The 19190-nt window shown below is 56.4% G+C and overlaps 1 protein-coding gene and 1 long non-coding RNA gene across 6 annotated transcripts in view; one reads left to right on the forward strand and one right to left on the reverse strand.

Moving 5' to 3' along the window:
* Nucleotides 1–19190, reverse strand: part of EPHB2 (EPH receptor B2) — a 183131-nt gene that overhangs the window by 114972 nt on the left and 48969 nt on the right. For all 5 annotated transcript variants that reach the window (XM_036443955.2, XM_036443956.2, XM_036443950.2 and 2 more), the window contains exon 2: nt 1552–1616. In XM_036443955.2, coding sequence (XP_036299848.1) covers nt 1552–1616 — 65 coding nt within the window. The remainder of the gene's footprint in view (nt 1–1551; nt 1617–19190) is intronic.
* On the forward strand, nt 1551–16094 carry LOC123652752. Its single transcript, XR_006742240.1, has 3 exons — nt 1551–1618; nt 5501–5504; nt 16064–16094. It is a non-coding gene; the product is annotated as an uncharacterized LOC123652752 (long non-coding RNA).

Here is a 19190-nt window from a genome sequence, read left to right on the forward strand (position 1 = left end):
TGGGTGTCCTTTGTCTGTCTCCCTGTGATGCTCTGGGCCAGGTCTGCACAGGGCGCGGAGGTAGCAGCTGGCCTGGGGAGGGCCGATGCTGGGGAGGGTGAGTGTGTGCAGGGAAGGCCGAGCTGAAGCCTGCTGGCCCAGCCTCTCCTTCCGCAGCGGCTCTGACGCTCCTTATATTGTGTTTAATTTATTTATTTATTTATTTTTTTCCTTTTTGGTGGCACCATGTGACAAAGTCAGCCCCTTGTTACAACCACTGCTCTTCTTCAGAACTTAATTAGAGCACTTAATTAGAGCACTCTGCCTTTCTCCCCTCTCTCTAATTAACATGCGGAGGCCCTGCAGCCTAAACACCCCAAATAATTGCGTCCGGGGGCCCTGCAGCCCAGCCTGGCCTCATTACCGGCAGGGTGGGGCCGTGGGCCCTGCCGCTCCGCAGATGGAAAACTGGCGACAAGAAAGAGCCACAGAAAGAAGCCTGACCCGGGGCCCTGCCTATTGAGAGCGCGGGCCTTCAGGGGGGAGGTGGCGGGGGTGGGTGGGGGAGAGGCAGGGATGGGATATGCAGCTCCATGGGCAGCAGCTGAGTCCCAGCACAGAAGCTGGGGTGGGGGAAGGGAAGGGATGGGCTGTGGAAGCCCAGAACCTTCCCCGGAGGCCAGAGGGATGAGGAGGATGATGAAGGGGATACAATGACGAAGGGGATATTTATTCTAGCTCCTCGCTTTTGGGAGCCCACTCCACGCCCAGCCCTGTGCCAGCTTCTCTGCAGGAAAAGCTCACAAGAGTCCCCTGAGGAAGGCATTCTTATCCCCGAGTGAGAGACGAGGACACCTGAGTTCAGAGAGGTCACAGCACTGGCCCCCAACCAGCCAGTGGTGAGGGGCAGAGTTGGGAGAGAATTACCCCACAGCCTGGATGCAAGTGCTAGGCTGGTTGGGGCGGGGAGAAAGCGGGATCTGGAATCGTGCCTGATCTTGCCCCAGGGGAGCCCGCAGACCACCTGGGCTCAGACCAGCAAATGCAAGGTGCGAAGAGCTCAGGGAGGGGGGCCTTGTGTTATAGGGACCCAGAGAGGGCCCAGAGGATTCGATATAAACCTGAGCCCTGCCCCTTACTAGCCTCAGGGCCCCTGTCAAGTGGCTAGGACGCTCTGAGCCTCGGTCTCCTCACCTGTCCAATGAAGCTCGTTCCTTCCCCAGGGAGTGGAGAGGGTGTGTGAAAAGGTGCTGGACACAGGATCTGACCTACTCTGGGTGCTGACGTAACGACAGGCCACTCTCCTCGTCTGGAAAAGGGGGCAGTGCAAATACCTACTTCTGAGCTTTCCCCCCCGAGGACTCCATGGGACAGTGCAATGCATCCAGGACGTTGTCATGGTAACGGGGCCTCCACCCATGATAGAGATCCCGGTGGGTGGGGCAATGAAAGGCTTGGCCTCAGGCTCTAAAGGAGGGAAAGGGGCTGGAGTGTGAGGGGGCATCCAGGCCCTGCCGCAAAACCCAAGGTGTCCTGCGGGACCAGGCAGGGTTTGGGGGACCGCGGACTCACCCCTGAAGGAGGATGCACGATCCAGCCGAGCTCCGCCGTCGCCGTGGTGGAATCCATCAGCGTCTCTGTGGGGAGAGCGAGCGGTCACCACCCACCCAATGCACTGAACAGGTTTCAACCGGCCCCTTTCAAGCATTCATTCAACGAACACACCAGATGACTGTCCTGCACCAGGCCCTGGGCTGGTGCCCTGAAGAGGAAACAACCAATAGGAAGACCCTACAGTGGAACAGATCACAGTCTGATAGGAAGTGAGGTCTGAAGACACCCAGCTATGAGGGCGTCGGTGCAGAGACCTAGAGAGAGACCTGGAAAGTCACAGCCGGATCTTTCCCGCCACCTCGCTCAGGGAGGGGGTGAGAGGCACGTCAGTGGCCACGCTCCCCTAGGTGCCCGAGGCAGACATCACCAATCCATCGCCACGCACCGCGGCGGCTCGATGCGTCCCACCACGGTGCACCAGAAACTGACCCCCGCCTCGTCAGAGCCTATCCCTGGTGCAGCCCAACCGCCTCGCTTTACATATAGGGCAACGGAGGCACAAAGAAGCGGGGAGAGACTTCGTAAGGATTGCACAAGGACCTGCCTCCTATGCGGTCAACTTCTAGACACTTCGTTTGAGGGGGATTGGGAGGGAGGACAGTGGGGGCAGGGTGCTCAGTGTCCAGGCTGCTCTGAAGGTCGAAATGGGAGTGACGAGGTCTTGAACTAGGGCTGGGACACTGGGGATGGAAGGTGGGAAACGGAGGAAGCACTTAGCTAGAGGTGGCCCCAGTCAGGGAGGGTGCAGCAGTGACCCCATGGCCACCCGTGGCTTGTGTTTCTGGCCACTGTGTCCCCTGGGGGCTGGCGATGGAGAAGGGGTGTGTGTGTGTGTGTGTGTGTGTGTGTGTGTGTGCGCGCGCGCGCCAGGGACAGTGGGATCCCAGTGCCAAGGGCATCTTTTGATGGCAAATTGGAGGTAATTCTATTGTGCTGCTTTGGAGCTGAAAAAAAAAGGGGGGGGGGTTCCTTTTCACACTCCGAGTGCTACAGATTTTTTCTTCCTGGAGAGAACAAGGGCTGAACTTTTAACCTGTTTTCTCTCGTCGGCCTCAGCCAGGGACGCGCCAAGCCGGGCTCCCTGCCTGGGCCGGAGGAACAGCTGTGAGGAGCTGTGTCACACGGGGCGAGGAGAGGCTGCTGGGGATGAGGAAGGGGTTGGGGTGCAAGCCCGCCCAGCATGGGGCCCCAGCCCTGCATTCCTGGGCTGACCCGGAGGCCAAGCCCTAGAAGATTCCACAGCCCAGAGGAGGGACTGTGGGCTGGCATCTTCATTGTACCGTGGACATGTGGGCCCAGGGAGGGCGAGCAGCTTACCAAAGGCGGACACCAAAGGCTGGCGCTCAACCCCTGGACTCCCAGGGAGCTCCGGCCGGGGTGCCCGCTACCCCCTCTGCCTCCCACGTCTGGACCAGCCTGGGGAGGATCTCAGAAGGACTGGAGGTCAAGGGCAGCTGGGTTCACGGACAGGAATGGTCTAAGAGGGAGTGGGAAGTTCGCAAAAGGCAGGAACCGCCTGTTCTCCCTTCTCCCCACCCCAGTTCTGGGCTTTGCCTGGAAGCCAATCTCTGAAAGCTGCTCCCTCGGGGCTGTGGCAGGAGGGGCATGGTTAGCTCCCCCGAACCGCGCCCCCGATCCTGCTGGGCCTTTTGCTTTTCAATGTTGACACGTCCCTCCACCCTCTGGAAAAGGGGATGGGAGGTCGAGACTTCAATCCTAATGACCCTGCTCTGCCACCTGCTTGCTTGGCAACCTCAGGCCTGTAGCCTTTCTAAGCCTCGGTTTCCTCACCTGGAGACCAGCATGGTCCCTCCTGAGTGTGGCCGAGAGGACTGAGCGCTAAGGGGAGTGGATTAGCCTGGAGCCCAGCACAAAGCCTCTCCCCCAGAGCTCCCCAACCTCCCACCCCGAGACTGTGCTTGCCAACATCTGACAAACATCAGCCTGTCTGATGGGCACGGCCTCCGGGAGCCCGCCCCGGTCTGTCCGATGCTGCTTTCCTGGACGCCGTGAGCTCCCTTCGCTCCTCTCAAACCCAGCCCAGAAGTCAAACTCACTCCCCCAGGGAAAGGCATCAGGAGTCCTGGCCCCAGGAAGCTGGGTGGGTTCAGGAAGCCAAGCCCGATTTCACCAGCATCCCTTCTCCCCCCCCCCCCCCCCGCCCCCCCAAACATCCGCTCCTCTGATCCCAAAAATCCACAAAGAGAGACAACTCCTGTCTGAAGATTCTGAGGAGCCAGCAGCCCTCACCAGCATTCTCACCACCATGCCGAGGGAGTGCTGATCCTGTCCCATTTCACAGATGGAAAAACAGAGGCATCCAAAGGCTCAGGACTCACCCAAGAGACCACACACATCTATCCATTCATGAGCTACGCTCCAGCTGCACAGAGCGGGCAGTGCACTCTCAGACGCCAGTACCTCAGACCTCACACATACCGTTTCCTCGGATCTCCTCCCCACACTGTCTCTGCCCACTCTAATTCTCCTCATCCCCGAAGTCTCCCCTCAGGGAACCTCGTCTGGGGAGTCCTCCTGAGTCCGCCCCAACCATACCTCTGTCCCAGCATTTGCAGGTCCTGAACTGGAACCACCCCTGTTTGCCAGGTTCTTCCAATGGTGGGTACTAAGGCTCTGGTTCTGGGGTCCCCAGCACAGAACCTCGCACACAGTAGGTCTTCCTCTATTATGTAGGAAACTCCCCATCCTCCACCCTCAAAACTGTAGGAATTGAACACATGCTAGTGTTCTGCTCCATCAGGACAACATTCATGACTTCAGCCATTTCCACCTACCACCTGTATTTATTCAGTTACTGTGTTTCTTCCGGTTGGCTTTTTTCTTAAATGCATTTTAAAGAGGAAAAAGTAATCATTTTCATAAGGGGAACGTCAACATCACTTGCCACACGAAGGAACGTAAATACAAGATTATTACAATTAAAAATGCCTGGACTAGTTAGTACACCACCTACCATCATTTCACTTCCAAAACCGTCTCTGAAGTGCTGGACATGTCCCCGACCGTATCCCCATCCCCACGGTGACAATGCCAATCCCTCGTGCAAGGGAAGCTGCATGCGTGCCCCCACTCTCCTCCCTTTAACTCCCCCAGACCCCAAACTAAGTGTCTAGAAGTTTTCCGGGCAGGAGGCAGGTCCCTGTGTGATCCTTAGGAAGTCTCCTCCCCACCCCCCGCCCTGTGCCTCAGCTAGCGATGTTTCTGATGAGTCACCGCACGGTGTGACAAAGACTGCACAGTGGACGTGCCCCGTGCTCTGTGGGTTAAAGGATCCGGGAGTGGGAAGCGAGGAGGAAAATGCCCCGTGTAGGGACAGCTTCCTGGAGGAAGGGACTGAATGGAGGCTTGAAGACCGAGTTAACAGGAAGTCAGGCCCTGGCAGGGTAGCTCAGCTGATTGCAGTATCAATCCATACACCGAAGATCGCAGGTTCAATTCCCAGTCAGGGCTCAGGGCACATACCTAGGTTGTGGGTTTGATCCCTGGTTGGGGTGCATATGGGAGGCGACCAATCAATGTTTCTTTCTTTCTCTCTCTTTCCCTTCCATTCTCTCTAAAATTTAACAAAAGCATACCCTCAGGTGAGGATTAAATAAACAAATAAATAAATAAATAAAGTCAGAAAGGCTGAGAGGGAAAGGTAAGGTGAGCGTAGCCTGGCTTGTGGGAAGGGCGAGGCAGGGCCTGGTGAGGCCTGGAGGTGGAGCTGGGCTGCCCAGTAAGGGTCAGGGGCTCTCCGAGGCCTCCTTGTGGGACTATGTCTCCCACCCACATTCTTGCCAGCCTCACTAGTCCCACCCACTCTCCTCTCCACTCTCCCCCTCCCCCCACCACTGCCCTTTCACTGGCCTCCGGACACGCCCGCCTTGGCTAGCCCTGTGGAAAGTCCAGTTTCCAAGCCTTGGACGCTGCAAGGGACACACGAGAAAGCCGAGGCCGTGCGCACAGATTCTCAGCATCTGAGCCGCCGGCTCAGACCCGCTCCTCGGCGGGAAGCAGGGTTCGGGCCATGGGAGCAGCTTTGGCCCGGGCGCCATGCACCCACACCCCCTCTCCTTCCTGAGCCTGCACAGAAGAAAGCAATCAGGAGGCCCTGATTGCACAGCCGGGGAGGCCCCAGGCCCCTCCGGCGATGTGTGAACGAGCAGCGTGCATTTCAGAAATATTTGAGCTAAAAGGGGAGACACGCTGAAGTCGTTAGCGTTGGGCCCAACAGCAGGGTGTCTGTGCGGGGCCCTGGAGGCAGCACAACCACCACCTCCGCCCCCCGGTTCAGGCTGGGGTGGTGGGTTGCCCTCTGCTCCCTGGTCCACCCCCGATCAGCTCTGTCTGACCTCTCCTGGGACATACTTCTCTACGGCCTCAGACACGCTTTGTCTGCACTAAAGACAGTGTAAAGAGGCAAGCAAGAACTTTCATTAAGCACCTATTGTGTGCTCGGCATTGAGCTGAGCCCTCTAAATATCTTTTCAGGTTTATGACAACCTGGGTGGAGGTATACATCATTAACCCCATTTTACAGATGAGGAAACTGAGGTCAGAGAGGTGAAGAATCTGTACCAGGGCACACAGGCAGGGCGAGGATTTGAACCCACATCTGTCTCATTCCCATATCTGTGCTATTTAAAAAAAAAAAAAAAATATATATATATATATATATATATATATATATATATATATATTATTGATTTTTTACAGATAGGAAGAGAGAGTGATAGTTAGAAACATCGATGAGAGAGAAACATCGATCAGCTGCCTCCTGCACACTCCCCACTGGGGAATGTGCCCGCAACCGGAATCGAACCCGGGACTCTTCAGTCTGCAGGCTGATGCTCTATCCACTGAGCCAAACCGGTTTTGGCTATCTGTGCTATTTTTAAGATGCCACTGCTATAGCCTTAGAAAAACAAACACAAGATAAACAAAAGCACCGGGGCCTTTTGTATGTGTTTTATTCTCTGCCTGTGTGAGGACGGGAAGGGAAAAAGGGAAGGACAGGTGGGAAGTAGGGCACAGACTGTCCAGGTGAGAATCTTGGCTCTGACACTCTCTAGTGTGTGAATGCAGGCAAACCTGTGCTCCCCTCTGGGCCTCAGTTTCCCCCCCATGGAAAGTGGGCTGTGTGAGAATGAAGTAGCATTCTGCTGATGGGATGTCTCCCGGGCCCTCACCGGGGGGCACAGCGGGGGGGGGGGGGGGCTCTGTGTCCGACTCGCTCACCACTGTATCTACCCCCACACCGAGGACGGGCTCTGGCACACAGTACACGCATGGGCCCACCGCACAGCAGCTGGCGATGTTTCCAAAGCCCATGTCGGATCATGTCTTAAATGAGCTCAATGCCTTCAGAGCCCCCCTGTCATCGGGATAAAATCCCAGCATCTCGACGACGCTGCCTGCCTGGCAGGCTAACTGCCTTGCAGCTGCGCGTTCCCAGGCCCCTGGGGCCCAGGCTTCCTGACTTTCCTTCTGCTCGCTGAAAGCTCTCTGTCTCCTCGGGCTTTGGTGACTTGACCATTCCAGACTTTTCTCCCTGGAATGCCTGGCCCTTCCAGCTTGGTTAACCGGGCCAAGTTCTCTTCCAAAGCTTAGCTCACAGGCGCCTTTGTCCTGGCAGCTGTCCCTGAATTCTACTGGGTTAGGGAACCCGATCATGGTCCTTCAATGAACGTCGATGGCACCGAATGCGTGCCAGGCCCTGTGCTGGGCCTGGCTGAAAGAGGCACCAATAGATTCCTGTTGGAATGAATGAATGAATAAATGAATGAGCGAACTATGTTAATCTCCTTGCCCATTTTTAAATTTTTTTTTTTTCCTTTTGTTTTTCTTTCTTTTGTGTGGATCCGGAGAAACGGGTCAGCAGGCCTCTCCCTGCAGGAGTTTCCACACGAGTGCCCACCATGTGAACTTCCTGCCGGGAGAGGCGGCGTGCGGAGGCTGGCCCGGACTGGGAGCTGGGGAACCTTGAGGGAGAAGGGATCAGCTTTGACCAGGGAATGAGCAAAGGCACTCAGAGGAGGTGGGTGTGAGCTGGAGAAGAGGGGAAGGGTGCACCGCCCAGAGGGAACGGCAGCACGGGGGGGGGGGGGGGGGGGGCCCTCAGAGGGATGAAACTTTAGGGGCAGCGTGGGTAACAGTGAAAACCTGGTGACTGGCGCCCAGGGGTGGGCTCTGGGCATGGTTTGAGCCATGATCTCGTGTCATGGAGGCTATTTGTAAATGAGGTACTTCACGATCTCCCTTTACGGATGGAAAACTGAGGGGTGGAGCAGCTGTCTGAGGTTACCATGGCCAGGAAGCAGTGGAGTCACATGGGCCTTGCCCCAAAGCCCGTGTTCGTGCCCGCTGCCCCACGCTGCGATTTCTGCCCCAGGCCGTGGGAGCGGAACGCTTCCTGGAAGGAGGTGGTGGCTCAGGATGGAGCCAGAATAGGCAGGGCCCCGGATGTGGGGCTAAAGAGTCGGGCCTTGTCCCAAGGTGATGGGGGAGCGATGGAGGGTTCCTGAAGAGTGCAGTGGTGTGGTCTTTCCTGAGAACGTGGACAGGACACCATAGTCTGTCCTGAAGATGGACAGACACCTGGTAGATGTGCCCGGGGGTCTTTGCTCTCAAGACGGGCCAGCAACCCAAGCCCAGGCAGCAAATCAGCCTGGCGTGTAACCCCAGCAACAGATGCCACTCTGGGCCCTTCCCAGCAGCTCCTATTGCTCCCTGTCCGGGGCTCGAGGGGCTGGGGTGACTCAGACTCAGGTCTGTCTACAGGACCGTGGCCTGGTGAGATGCCAGCCACAGCCCGGAGGCCAGACCCGGGCTGTGCATGGCTGGGAGCTGGAGCATTCCTTCCAAGGTTCAAATGAGAACGTCCAAGAGGAGGCAACAGGCAGGAACCAGGAAAGTTCAAGGCCATCAACAAGCTGGGTGACTTGGAGAAGTCACTTCGTCTCTCTGAGCCTCAAGTTTCCTCATCTGTAAAATGGGGGTCACAACCCTATGCACCTCCCAGGGTTGCTTGAGGAACGATCCACAGAGGCGTTGGATACAAAGGGTTTTTATAACAGGCAAAGGCCGAGGACCGCAGTGGAAACCGCCAACACTCCCGGGGGCCAATGGTGGGCAGCAGCTCCATCAATGCTGTCTCCTTTACATCCCCGAACAACCTCACGGGGAAACCAAGGCTCCGAGAGACCTGGGTCTCCCCCAAGGTCACAGGGCCAATGAGGGGCAGGGCAGGATCTGACCTCAGAAACCATCGGGCTATCCTGCCTCACAAAAAGGGGGAAATAACCCTGGCTGGCGTTGCTCAATGGTTAGCGTCGGGTCATGGGTTTGATTCCGTATATATCCTAGGTATACATCCCTAGGTCAAGGGTATATACCTAGGTTGTGGGCTAGTTCCCGAGCCCTGGTCAGGGCGCATGCAGGAGTCAACCAATCAATGAGTCTCTAAGGGTGGAAGCTCAGGGTGGAACCAGATGTGTTACACGCCAGGCAGATTTGCTGCCTGGGTTTGGGCTGCGGGCCAGTCTTGAGCAAAGACTCGTGGGGACATGGATGAGTCTCTCTCACATCCAGGTTTCTATCTCCCCTTCTTCCTCCCTCCCTTCTACTCTCTCTCTCTAAAAAATAAAAATAAAATAAGAATTAAATTAAATGGGGAAAAACATCCTCAGGTGAAGAATAACAAGAGGGGACACATCACAGAGTTTATGTACCACGCTCTCGGTGCCAGGCCCTGGGCGAGAATCACTCTATGCCCTCTGCAAGGCTGGCCCTGCTCTCCCCATTGCACAGATGCGGAAACTGAGGCCAGAAAAGGCTAACGGGCGGCCCAGAGTCACACAGCCACAAAGAAGCAGAGCTGCTCTTTGGACCCCGCTCAGTCTGACTGGGTTCAGGGAGGCCTCCGTCTGAAAGAGGGGAGGCTCGGTGCCTGACGGGGGGGCTTTCGGGGTCCCCGGCCCACGCCAGTGGGGCGCGGCGCTGCCAGAGGAGCCCGGGGCGGCTCTGGGAAGGCTGCGTGCGGATCTCCGAAGGCGAAACCGGCCAACAGGCAGCGCGTTGTTTCTCCGGCCCGGCCCCCTGCTCCGTCCTCGGGCTCCGGGAAAGGGGACCCGGCTAATGTGAAATCCTTCTGCCCGCAGGTCCTCGCACACATACCCCTCCTTGTCCTCCCGCCGCTCGGAGGCCCTTTGCTGCCTCGGTTGCCTGCCTGGAGCCTGCTCTTGTTTTCTCAGGCCGGCTCCTCCACTTGGTCCCCCGCCTGCCCGCCGCTGGCCTGGGCATCCGCCAGCGCCAGCCGCCCGGCTGAAACCCAATCCTCGGGGCCGGCCGGGCGGCTGGCTAACAGCGGGCCGCATTGTGAGGCCGGGGCTCCGGGAGGGTTTGGATTCGCTGCTTGGGGACCCACTTAACCTCCGCCAAGGACAGGATGATGGATGGGGGTCTGGGACGGGGTTGCTGGGGGTGGGGTGGGCGGTAAATGAACACCAGGGCTTCCTGGGGAAGGAAAGAGGGGAGGCGGGGACGGGAACAGCCCTCCACACACACACAAGATCTCCGTTCGTCCTCGTGGCCACCCTGAGGGATGCCTGTTTGCTGCTCCCATTTTCCACAGAAGGAAACCGAAAGCTCTGAGAGGTCAGGTGACTCGGCCAAGGTCACACAGCCCGTCAGAAACGGAACCCGGGACCCTTGGCCTTGAGCCTTCCGGACACACCAGGCTGCCTCTTGCAGCTGGCATTTGCCTGGAGATTCTTAATCTTTAAAGTCCTTTAACTTCAATGAGTCCGAAGACCCTCCCCACCTATTAGGAAGGTAATACAAGTATAATGAGGACAGCCGACATTACTGAACCCCTACTGTGTGCCAGGCGCTGTGCCGAGCGCTTTTCGGCTTCATCTTATGAGACCCTAAGAGTGGCCCAGTGAGGAGGGAACCACTGCCGGGGCCATTTTATAGAAGAGGAGAGGGAACTCAGAGAGGCGGTCGCTAGCAAGACTGGCAAAGCCGGGACCCACCCCGGACTGGCAAAAGGAGGCAGGAGCCTGGCACCCTGGTGAGCACCCGTTCTGAGCGGTTGCCGAACAGTTAGCGCCTCCCCTCGGCCAGTGGACGGAGCCCCCACCCTGCAGTCCCACCCTCGAGGTGTTCTTCCCCCTGCAACGTGGCTTGTCCTCCTGACTTGCCTGAGCCACTCAACCACGTTCTCTAAGACACATCTCAAATGCTGCCTCCCCCAGGAAGCCTTTCCTGATGACCCCGGCACTGGAGCTCCTACAGTCCTACGTGTACCTCCCGTTATCCCCCTGGACGCCCTGCCCGGCGACTTCCTCTTATTCCCCAGCCCCTCACCTGGACTGTGCGCGCCCGGCAGGCGGGGCTGAGCCTGGCTCACTGTGGTGGCCTTCAGCCGCTGTTAAAACCACTGCACTCCCCCCCCCCCCCCCCCGCCCCCGGCTTACCCCATAGTAAGTGCTCTTTCCTGCTTACACCATCAGTCTCAGCGTCTGGGTTTCTCCTCCAGAAATTATGGTCACATCAAGATGGCCCCGTACACCATATAATTCAAAGCTCTTACTCAGTGCCGACGGTGCTGAGCTGTCACGTGTTGTCTCCTCTGATGCTCACAGTATCCTGTGAGCCAGAAGGATTATTATTGTCCACACTGACCCACCCACCCATCATCCTTCTACTCCTTCTCTCGCTTACTTTGATCCATCTGTCATTCCACTCGCCCAATAGCCCACCACACATTCATCCCCCCCACCCCCATAAAACTAACGTGTATCCATTCATCATGCATGCATTTAACCCTGTGAACCAACTCTCTTCCTTCATCTCTTCCTTCCTTTCTTTCTATAGATGGGGGTGGGGGTAGGGGTGGAAACGAGCTTCAGAGAGGTTAAGCAACCTGCCCAATGTCACACAGCTAGTCAGCAGTCGATTCCGCTGAGCAAGGTACACTTTTTAACTGTGCTGCTATGTAGCCTCTGGCTTTCTCACTTTATTATTTATTTATTTATTTATTTTTAAATGAGACTGCCATTGACCTTTAAGCATTTATTTATTTATTTTAATATATTTTATTGATTTTTTACAGAGAGGAAGAGAGAGGGATAGAGAGTTAGAAACATCAATGAGAGAGAATCATCGTTCAGCTGCCTCTTGCACACCCCCTACTGGGGATGTGCCTGCAACCAAGGTACATGCCCTTGACCGGAATCGAACCTGGGACCCTTCAGTTCGCAGGCTGATGCTCTATCCATTGAGCCAAACCGGTTTCGGCTCTCACTTTATTTTTAACTGTCCTGTCGCATGCAGGTTTAATATGATAAGTCACCTCAAATCCTCTTGGATGCGTGTGGGTGTAAATTACACATCAATGAGTTGCAGGCCACGATAAGTCCGAGCCGGGGTCTGCCAGGTTGGAGTCAATTAGCAAGCCTGCTGCAGGACCTGCTGGGACTGGATTACTTGCCTAATTGGCATTGGTTTCTCCCAGGGAAGGACAATTAACTCAAATCCCAGAGTCCAGACCACCCCTCTGCTTCTGGGCAAGATGTCAGGCATTTAGCCACATGAGACTTTACTGTGCATTCATTCACCGCTGACTCACAGACCCACTTATCCATCTATCTTTCTAATTATCCAATCCTTGCAATCATCCATAAACTATCCGGCCATCTACTCACACATCCTATTTACCCACCTGGATATTTAGCTACTCACTTATCCTCCCATCCACCCATCTGTTCACTTACCCAACAGTCCACCCACCCATCCATCTATCTACCCATACATCCACTGACCTACCCAACCCAAGAAACTCTTTATGTAGTTGTTCTGCCTTCTTGTCATGCACTCACCCATTTGCTCACCAACCCACCCAGCCACCTCTCTATCCATCTACCCTATCATTTACCCGATCCATCAGTCATTCCGCTCACCCAATAATGCACCACCCATTTGCCATCTTATACATCTAGCATCCCACTTTGGTATCCATCCACCCAAGCACTCACCCACTGGAACAACCTCCCTCTCCTTTTTTCCTTCCTTCTTTCCTTCCTTCCTTCCTTCCTTCCATTTTCCCACCCATTTGACCATTCATTTATACCAGTCACTTATATATCTAAAAACGTGGTACCTAACCATTTAACTCCTCCCATCTAGTCAGTCTGCGTTTACTGAACACCTACTATGCACCAGGTCCACGGTAGGTACCAGAGAATCAAAAATAGACATTGTCATTGGCAGAAAAAAAAAAAAGGTGCTGATTTGGGGATTTGGGGTCAAACTCGAAACCCTTCATGGTTCCCACCCCCACTTCCCAAGGACTTTCCAGGTTCACATTCTGCCCTTGGATTTGGTCCCTTGTTCAAGCTGGCATCCTGGGCCCTCCTGCTGTCTCCGGATCTGGTTCCTCTCTGCCTCCAGATAATTTGCTTCCCGGGGTCCCTTTGGCCTGTACACCTGGCTTCCCCATCGTATCAGACATGGATGTGACTGAGGCCTGTTATACCCCACCCAGGACCCGGTGAGTGAGAACAGAAGCCCAGATTCAGCCTCACCGCCACTGTGGTCCCGTTGCCCAGTCTGGAAGAGGGATCCCAGGCACTCCTCCCCAGCAGAGGAGGGACCCCAACCCTGCCCGGGAGTCAGAGGAGGCTTTCCTGCACCCCAAATAAGGAGTAGGAGACAGGCAGGGTGGAAGGAGGGAAAGGGGAAGAACTTGGAGAAAGCGAAAGTGTGTTCCAGGCAAAAGGAGCAGCTTTTGCAAAGGCTGAGAGCAGAGAACAGCAGCCCCCACGGGAGCTGCACCAGGGAGAAGGAAGGGCTAGGTCACAGTGGACGGCAAACTGTGGCTCTCGAGCCACATGTGGCTCTTTGGCCCCTTGAGTGTGGCTCTTCCACAAAACAACATGGCCTGGGCGAGTCTATTTTGAAAAAGTGGTGTTAGAAAAAGTTTAAGTTTTAAAAATGTGGCTCTCCAAAGAAATTTCAATCGTTGTACTATTGATATTTGGCTCTGTTGACTAATGTCTGTTGACTAATGAGTTTGCCAACCACTGGTCTAGGAGAAAGCAGGCTCCAGGCTCCACAAAGAACATTGGATGTCGGGCCGAAGGGCCAAGACCATCCTGGGCCCCAGAGGAGCCATCGAAGGGCCGGATTCAGCAGTCTTTCCGTTCTCGTGTGTAACTGACCCATTTCACAGATGAGGAAACTGCAGCCTGGGGTTCAGAGAGGTGCCGAGGGCTGCCCCAGGCCACGCTGCCAGTCAGGAGCAGAGGAAAGACCCCACCCCAGGTCTGACGGCTCCAAAGCCCTCGCTCTTTCTGAGAGCAGCATTGCCTCGGAATAGAGCTATTTTCAAATTGCATGCATCCCTCCAATGTGCACGCCCCCTCCAGCTCTGCCTCTGTGGCCCTAGGCAGCGTGGGCGCCGTGACAGAGCCACCAGGGCACAGCTCTGCCCAGCGTGCCTCCCGGCTCCCTCTCTCCGAGGGCTCACCTGCCAGCCACGCCCAGCATCACAGGGGGTTAAGCTCACAGGGCTCTGCTGGGGCGTTTCCTCGCGTGTGAATGCTTTACAGGAGAGTGGCCCAGCAATTTCCCATCACTGTCTGTCCGACCAGAGCCTCCGTGTCTTCATCATTAGTGACTGTTTACCCCCTACCCCTCTCCTCCTACCAGGAGAGGCGACACCAGACAAAGAGCTGAGCTTCTGACATGAGCTGCTGGGGCTCAGGACACGGCTGGGCACAGAAGGGTTAGCGAAGGCAGGAAGGAACAGGACTCTTGAGGGAGCCCGTAGGGTGGAGAAGACACTGGGGGAAGGGCCCCCAGAGCCAGGTGCAGGGAGGAGACTGGCCAGGAGGGGAGGGCATACCACCCACCACCCCGGGCATCTCCACCATGGTGGGCACCTCCTCTGTGCCAGGCGCTGTGACAAGCAACAGGCATCCAGGATCACATCTGAGTTCACCTAGGCCTCCCCAAACCCTTCAAGGGATTTAACCCGATTCCCGTTTTGCAGATAAGTAAACTGAGGCTCAGTGAGGACAAGTTCGTGGGCCAAGACCCCCTGCAAGTTGGGGAAGACAGACTTTGATTTCTGACCTCAGGGAGCTTTGTGGGAGTCTACAGTCCCAGGTGGGGGCTGGAGCAGGTGGTGAGGCCAAGAAGCAGGGAGGGGCTGCCAGGCCTGAGGGTGGCAGCATGGAGCCAGGGAGGAGGCGCGGCCTGATCCGGAGGTGGGAGGCTGTTGCCAGGGAGGGGGAACAAGGCCACCTGGCACCCCGTCTGGCTCTCCCAGCACAATCTGTGGGGGCCCCACAGCTGACAAGTGTCAGGAAGAGGATGCTGCATGCTCCAGAGGAGGTCAGCCACCAAGCTTGGCGGGGGGGCAGGACCCCTCTGCCTCCCCTGAGATGTTACAGGGCCGGGCCAGTGCTGCCCTGGGAATGAGCAGGTGTGATGGACCAGCTGGAGATGCTTCCATCGCCGTCAGATCAGCCTGACGTTTAAGGCCTGCCATGGGCTGGCCCTGGTCTCTGACCCGGACTGCACCTCCCTCCACCCCAGGGGGCCCGTCTGCTCATGGCCAGCCCACACCTTCTTGTCCCCCACTGCCGGGACTTTGCTCCTGGCCATCCCCTTGCTGGGAGCATGGCGGGCAGGCAGAGCAGCAGGAGCTAGGCCCAGAGCAGGGAAGAGAAGTTCCTTAAATGTGCCAGACACTCCTACGGCTTCCTTCGCCTACCCAAGCCGCTTCCCCTGCTCAGGATGCCCACCTTCTTTACCAAGAACAGTCCTCTTTATCTTTTAAGACTGAGCTCAGGCACCTCTTCTTCCAGGAAGCCTTCCCTGATTACACCCCCCCCCCCCCCCCCACACACACACACACTTCCCAGGTTGGTTTAGATGCCCCTTGCCTGGGTCACTCCTCTCCAGAGCCTATCCTAGACTGGTGTTAGAACAGGGACAGGAGTCCTGCAATCCTGGCTTCCCGAGCTCAAGGAGAGACCTTGTCAGACAACAAGCAAGCCCACAAACACTCCGGGCCAGGCCTGCCTTAGAGCTGAGCCAAGAGCAGCCTTCCCAAGCTGCTGGCTGGCTGAGCCATGAGGCTGGTTCACCTAGGACAGTGGTTGGCAAACCTCGGCTCGCGAGCCACATGAGGCTCTTTGGCCCCTTGAGGGTGGCTCTCCCACAAAATACCACGGCCTGGGCGAGACTGTTTTGAGGAAGTGGCCTTAGAAGACGTTTAAGTTTAAAAAATTTGGCTCTCCAAAGAAATTTCAATCGTTGTCCTGTTGATATTTTGGCTCTGTTGCTGAATGAGTTTGCCGACCACGGCCCCAGGAGACCACAGGATCACTGGCCGCAGCCCCGGGCCCTGATCAGCCCACACTGGAGCTCCTCCTTACCAGGAATTCTGTGGGAGTGGCGGCGTGGCAGAGGCAGTGGCAGCAGCGTGGGGTGGCCCCAGCAGACCCACTGATGCTGGAAATAGGCTCAGGAATTCCTGCTCTAATGGAGAGACTCAGACATCTCACCACGCTGGCATGCACCCCGCTGGGATGGCCTGCTCCCCTGATGGGGTTAAGGTATTTACTGGGTGGCCCTGTCCCCTCATAGTGACTGGTACACCTGACCTCTTCCCTGCTGGCCCTCTCCTCCCCACACCTACCCCAGGTCTGCGGCCTCAGTGACCTCATCTGGGAAATGGGAACACTAAACAGGCCTTACTCCCAGGTATGGATGCAAAGCTCAGCTCAAGGCCTCGCACAGTCAGCTCGGGTGAGCTGCGTACCACAATTTTTATCAAACCTCATACGGAGAGCAATGGTACTGAGAACAGAGCCAATCCCTGCGATGGATGGGATGGGATGGGATGGGATGGGATGGGCAGCTGCATAGGAACAGGGACGAGGTCATAATCCCGACTTCCAGCTACCGAGGACCTACTGTGTGCCGGGAACTGGGCCAGCTACTTTCCGCACGTGATGCCGTTGGGTCCCCTGGTAACAGATCCGAACACTGAGGCTCAGAGAAGAGCAGGGACCTGCCGGGGGCCACCGGGGAGTTGGCAGCACTGGGATCCTGGGGCTTCCTGCTGCCTCCAATTGACGCTCAGAAAGTCCCCGGGGCCGGGCCTGGCGGGGAGCATTAACTTGGCCTTATTTAAAGTTGCAATTATCTGTCCCATTTCCCGCTGCTTACAACCCAGCTCTCAGGGGAGGCGGGGAGACCCTGACGGAGGCTGCCGGGAGCAGGGAGTTTGTGAGGCATCGTCTCCGAGCCCGAGACTGAACGAGCACGGGGGACGCGGGCTCTCTCCCAGTCCCTGGGCCTCTCGCCCTGCTGCCCTGCCCCACGGAGCTGGCCCGGCGCCGGGAGGGGCTTCCCGAGGTGGGCCGGCTCCTTGTCGGTCCCGCAGAAGCTGCGGAGGGGTCAGACCAGGGGCTGAGGTGTAAAAAGAGCATCCAAGGTAGAGATGGGACCTGGGGGTGGGTCACCCAGGGTAGACTGAGGCAGCCTGGGGGCTGGTCTGAGATCCCATGGTGAGGCAGCCTAAAACCCAGTGACCCAGACTGGGAGAAGGGTCCCAGGAAGCTCTCCGAGGTGAGAAGATGGGACTGGGGAAGGACCTGGAGATCGAGCAGAGGGTCACTGCCCGCAGGCATCAGCCTGGGGTTTTCAATTGGCTGGTGCCTCCTGAGGCCCTGAGAGGGGACAGACCCTCAGGCAGGAAGGTGTGGACTAAGGGTGTGTGTCGGCTACTCAGTGGCCAGATTGTCCGGCTCCCAGTCCCATCCTTCCACCTGGATCAGAAGACTCATCAGGCCTCCCTCCCTCCACTCTCCCCACGAAGTCCTCAACACCCTGCCCTCTTCTCCCATTCAACACGCCCGCTCCCTGAGCTCCTACTGTGCGCCCACCGCGGCCTCAGCCCCCGCCTGGAGGAAGCCAGAGGCTGGCGGGAGGAACGTGGCAGGAGCAGTTCTGGTTCTCGCCCTCAGAGTGAGGGGCACACGCTGGGCAGTGGGACAGGAGGGGCAGGAGGGCAGGAGCCTGGCGGTGGAAGCCGTGGATCTGTGGTGTACCCCGGGGAGCTGGGAGTATGGGCTCCGCCATCAGATCTACGTGTGAACCCCACTTCCTAACCCAGTGGCCTCAGGTAAGCCGCTCCCTCCCCGCCTAAGCCGTGGAATGGAAATAGCATCAGCACCGCCTGGCAGGTGGGTGTGACAATGAGGTCACGCAGGGAAAGCGCTTAGCGGGGTGCCTGGCTACGGTAACTGCTCGGTAAGATACTGGCAGCCATTACTGTAACTCAGGTTTCCACACAACTTGGCACCACGCAGGCACTCTAAACGGAAGTTATGGTGTTGCTATTACCATCCACAGGCCCCGCTGGCCTAGGAGAAGGCAGACTCTAGCTTTCTGGCCTGTCTTGGTAGTCAGAACAGTGCCCCCCACCCCCACAGAATCTTCACCCTCATCCCCAGAGCCTGTGACTACCGCCTCACATGGCGAAAAGGGAGGGACTTTGCGAATGGGATTAAATTAAGGATTCAGACACGGGGAGATTATCCAATGTAATCACAAGGCTCTTTCTGAGACAGAGGCAGGAGGGGACTTAGAGAGGAGAGGGATGGGATCGGAGTGCAATGATGTGCTCTGCCGATGGAGGAGGGGCCACAAGCCAAAGGGTGCAGGCAGCCCCTGGAGCAGTGGTTCTCCACCTTCCTAATGCCGCGACCCTTTCATACAGCTCCTCATGTGGTGGTGACCCCCAGCCATAAAATTATTTTCGTTGCTACTTCATAACTGTCATTTTGCTGCTGTTTATGAATCGTAATGTAAATATCTGTGTTTTCCGATGGTCTTAGGCTCTACAGCAGCGGTTCTCAACCTGTGGGTCGCCTAAGACCATCGGAAAACACAGATATTTACATTACGATTCATAACAGTAGCAAAATGACAGTTATGAAGTAGCAACGAAAATAATTCTATGGTTGGGGGTCACCACAACATGAGGAGCTGTATGAAAGGGTCGAGGCATTAGGAAGGTTGAGAACCGCTGCCCTAGAAGCTGGAACAGGCAAGGACATGGGTCCCATCAACACCTTGATGTAAGCCCCGTGAAACGCATCTCAGACTGCTGGCCCCCAGGACTATAAGAGAACAAATTTGTGTTGTTTTATGCCACTGAGATGTGGTAACTTGTTACGTTGGTGATAAGAAACTAATATGTCATTCTTTTTTTTTTTTTTTTTTTTTTTAAAAAAAATTTTTACAGAGAAGAGAGAGGGATAGAGTTAGAAACATCGATGAGACAGAATCATCGATCAGCTGTCTCCTGCACACACACCCCCCCCCCCCCACTGGGGATGTGCCCGCAACCAAGGTACATGCCCTTGACCGGAATCGAACCCAGAACCTTCCAGTCCGCAGGCCAACGCTCTATCCACTGAGCCAAACTGGTTTCGGCTAATATGTCATTCTTAACATACACCGGCAACTGCTCCATCCTCAAGAACCCCACTCACTCACTTCCGCCACAG

Source organism: Pipistrellus kuhlii, unplaced genomic scaffold (assembly GCF_014108245.1).
Source record: "Pipistrellus kuhlii isolate mPipKuh1 unplaced genomic scaffold, mPipKuh1.p scaffold_m20_p_2, whole genome shotgun sequence".
In the NCBI taxonomy this organism is placed as follows: domain Eukaryota; kingdom Metazoa; phylum Chordata; class Mammalia; order Chiroptera; family Vespertilionidae; genus Pipistrellus; species Pipistrellus kuhlii.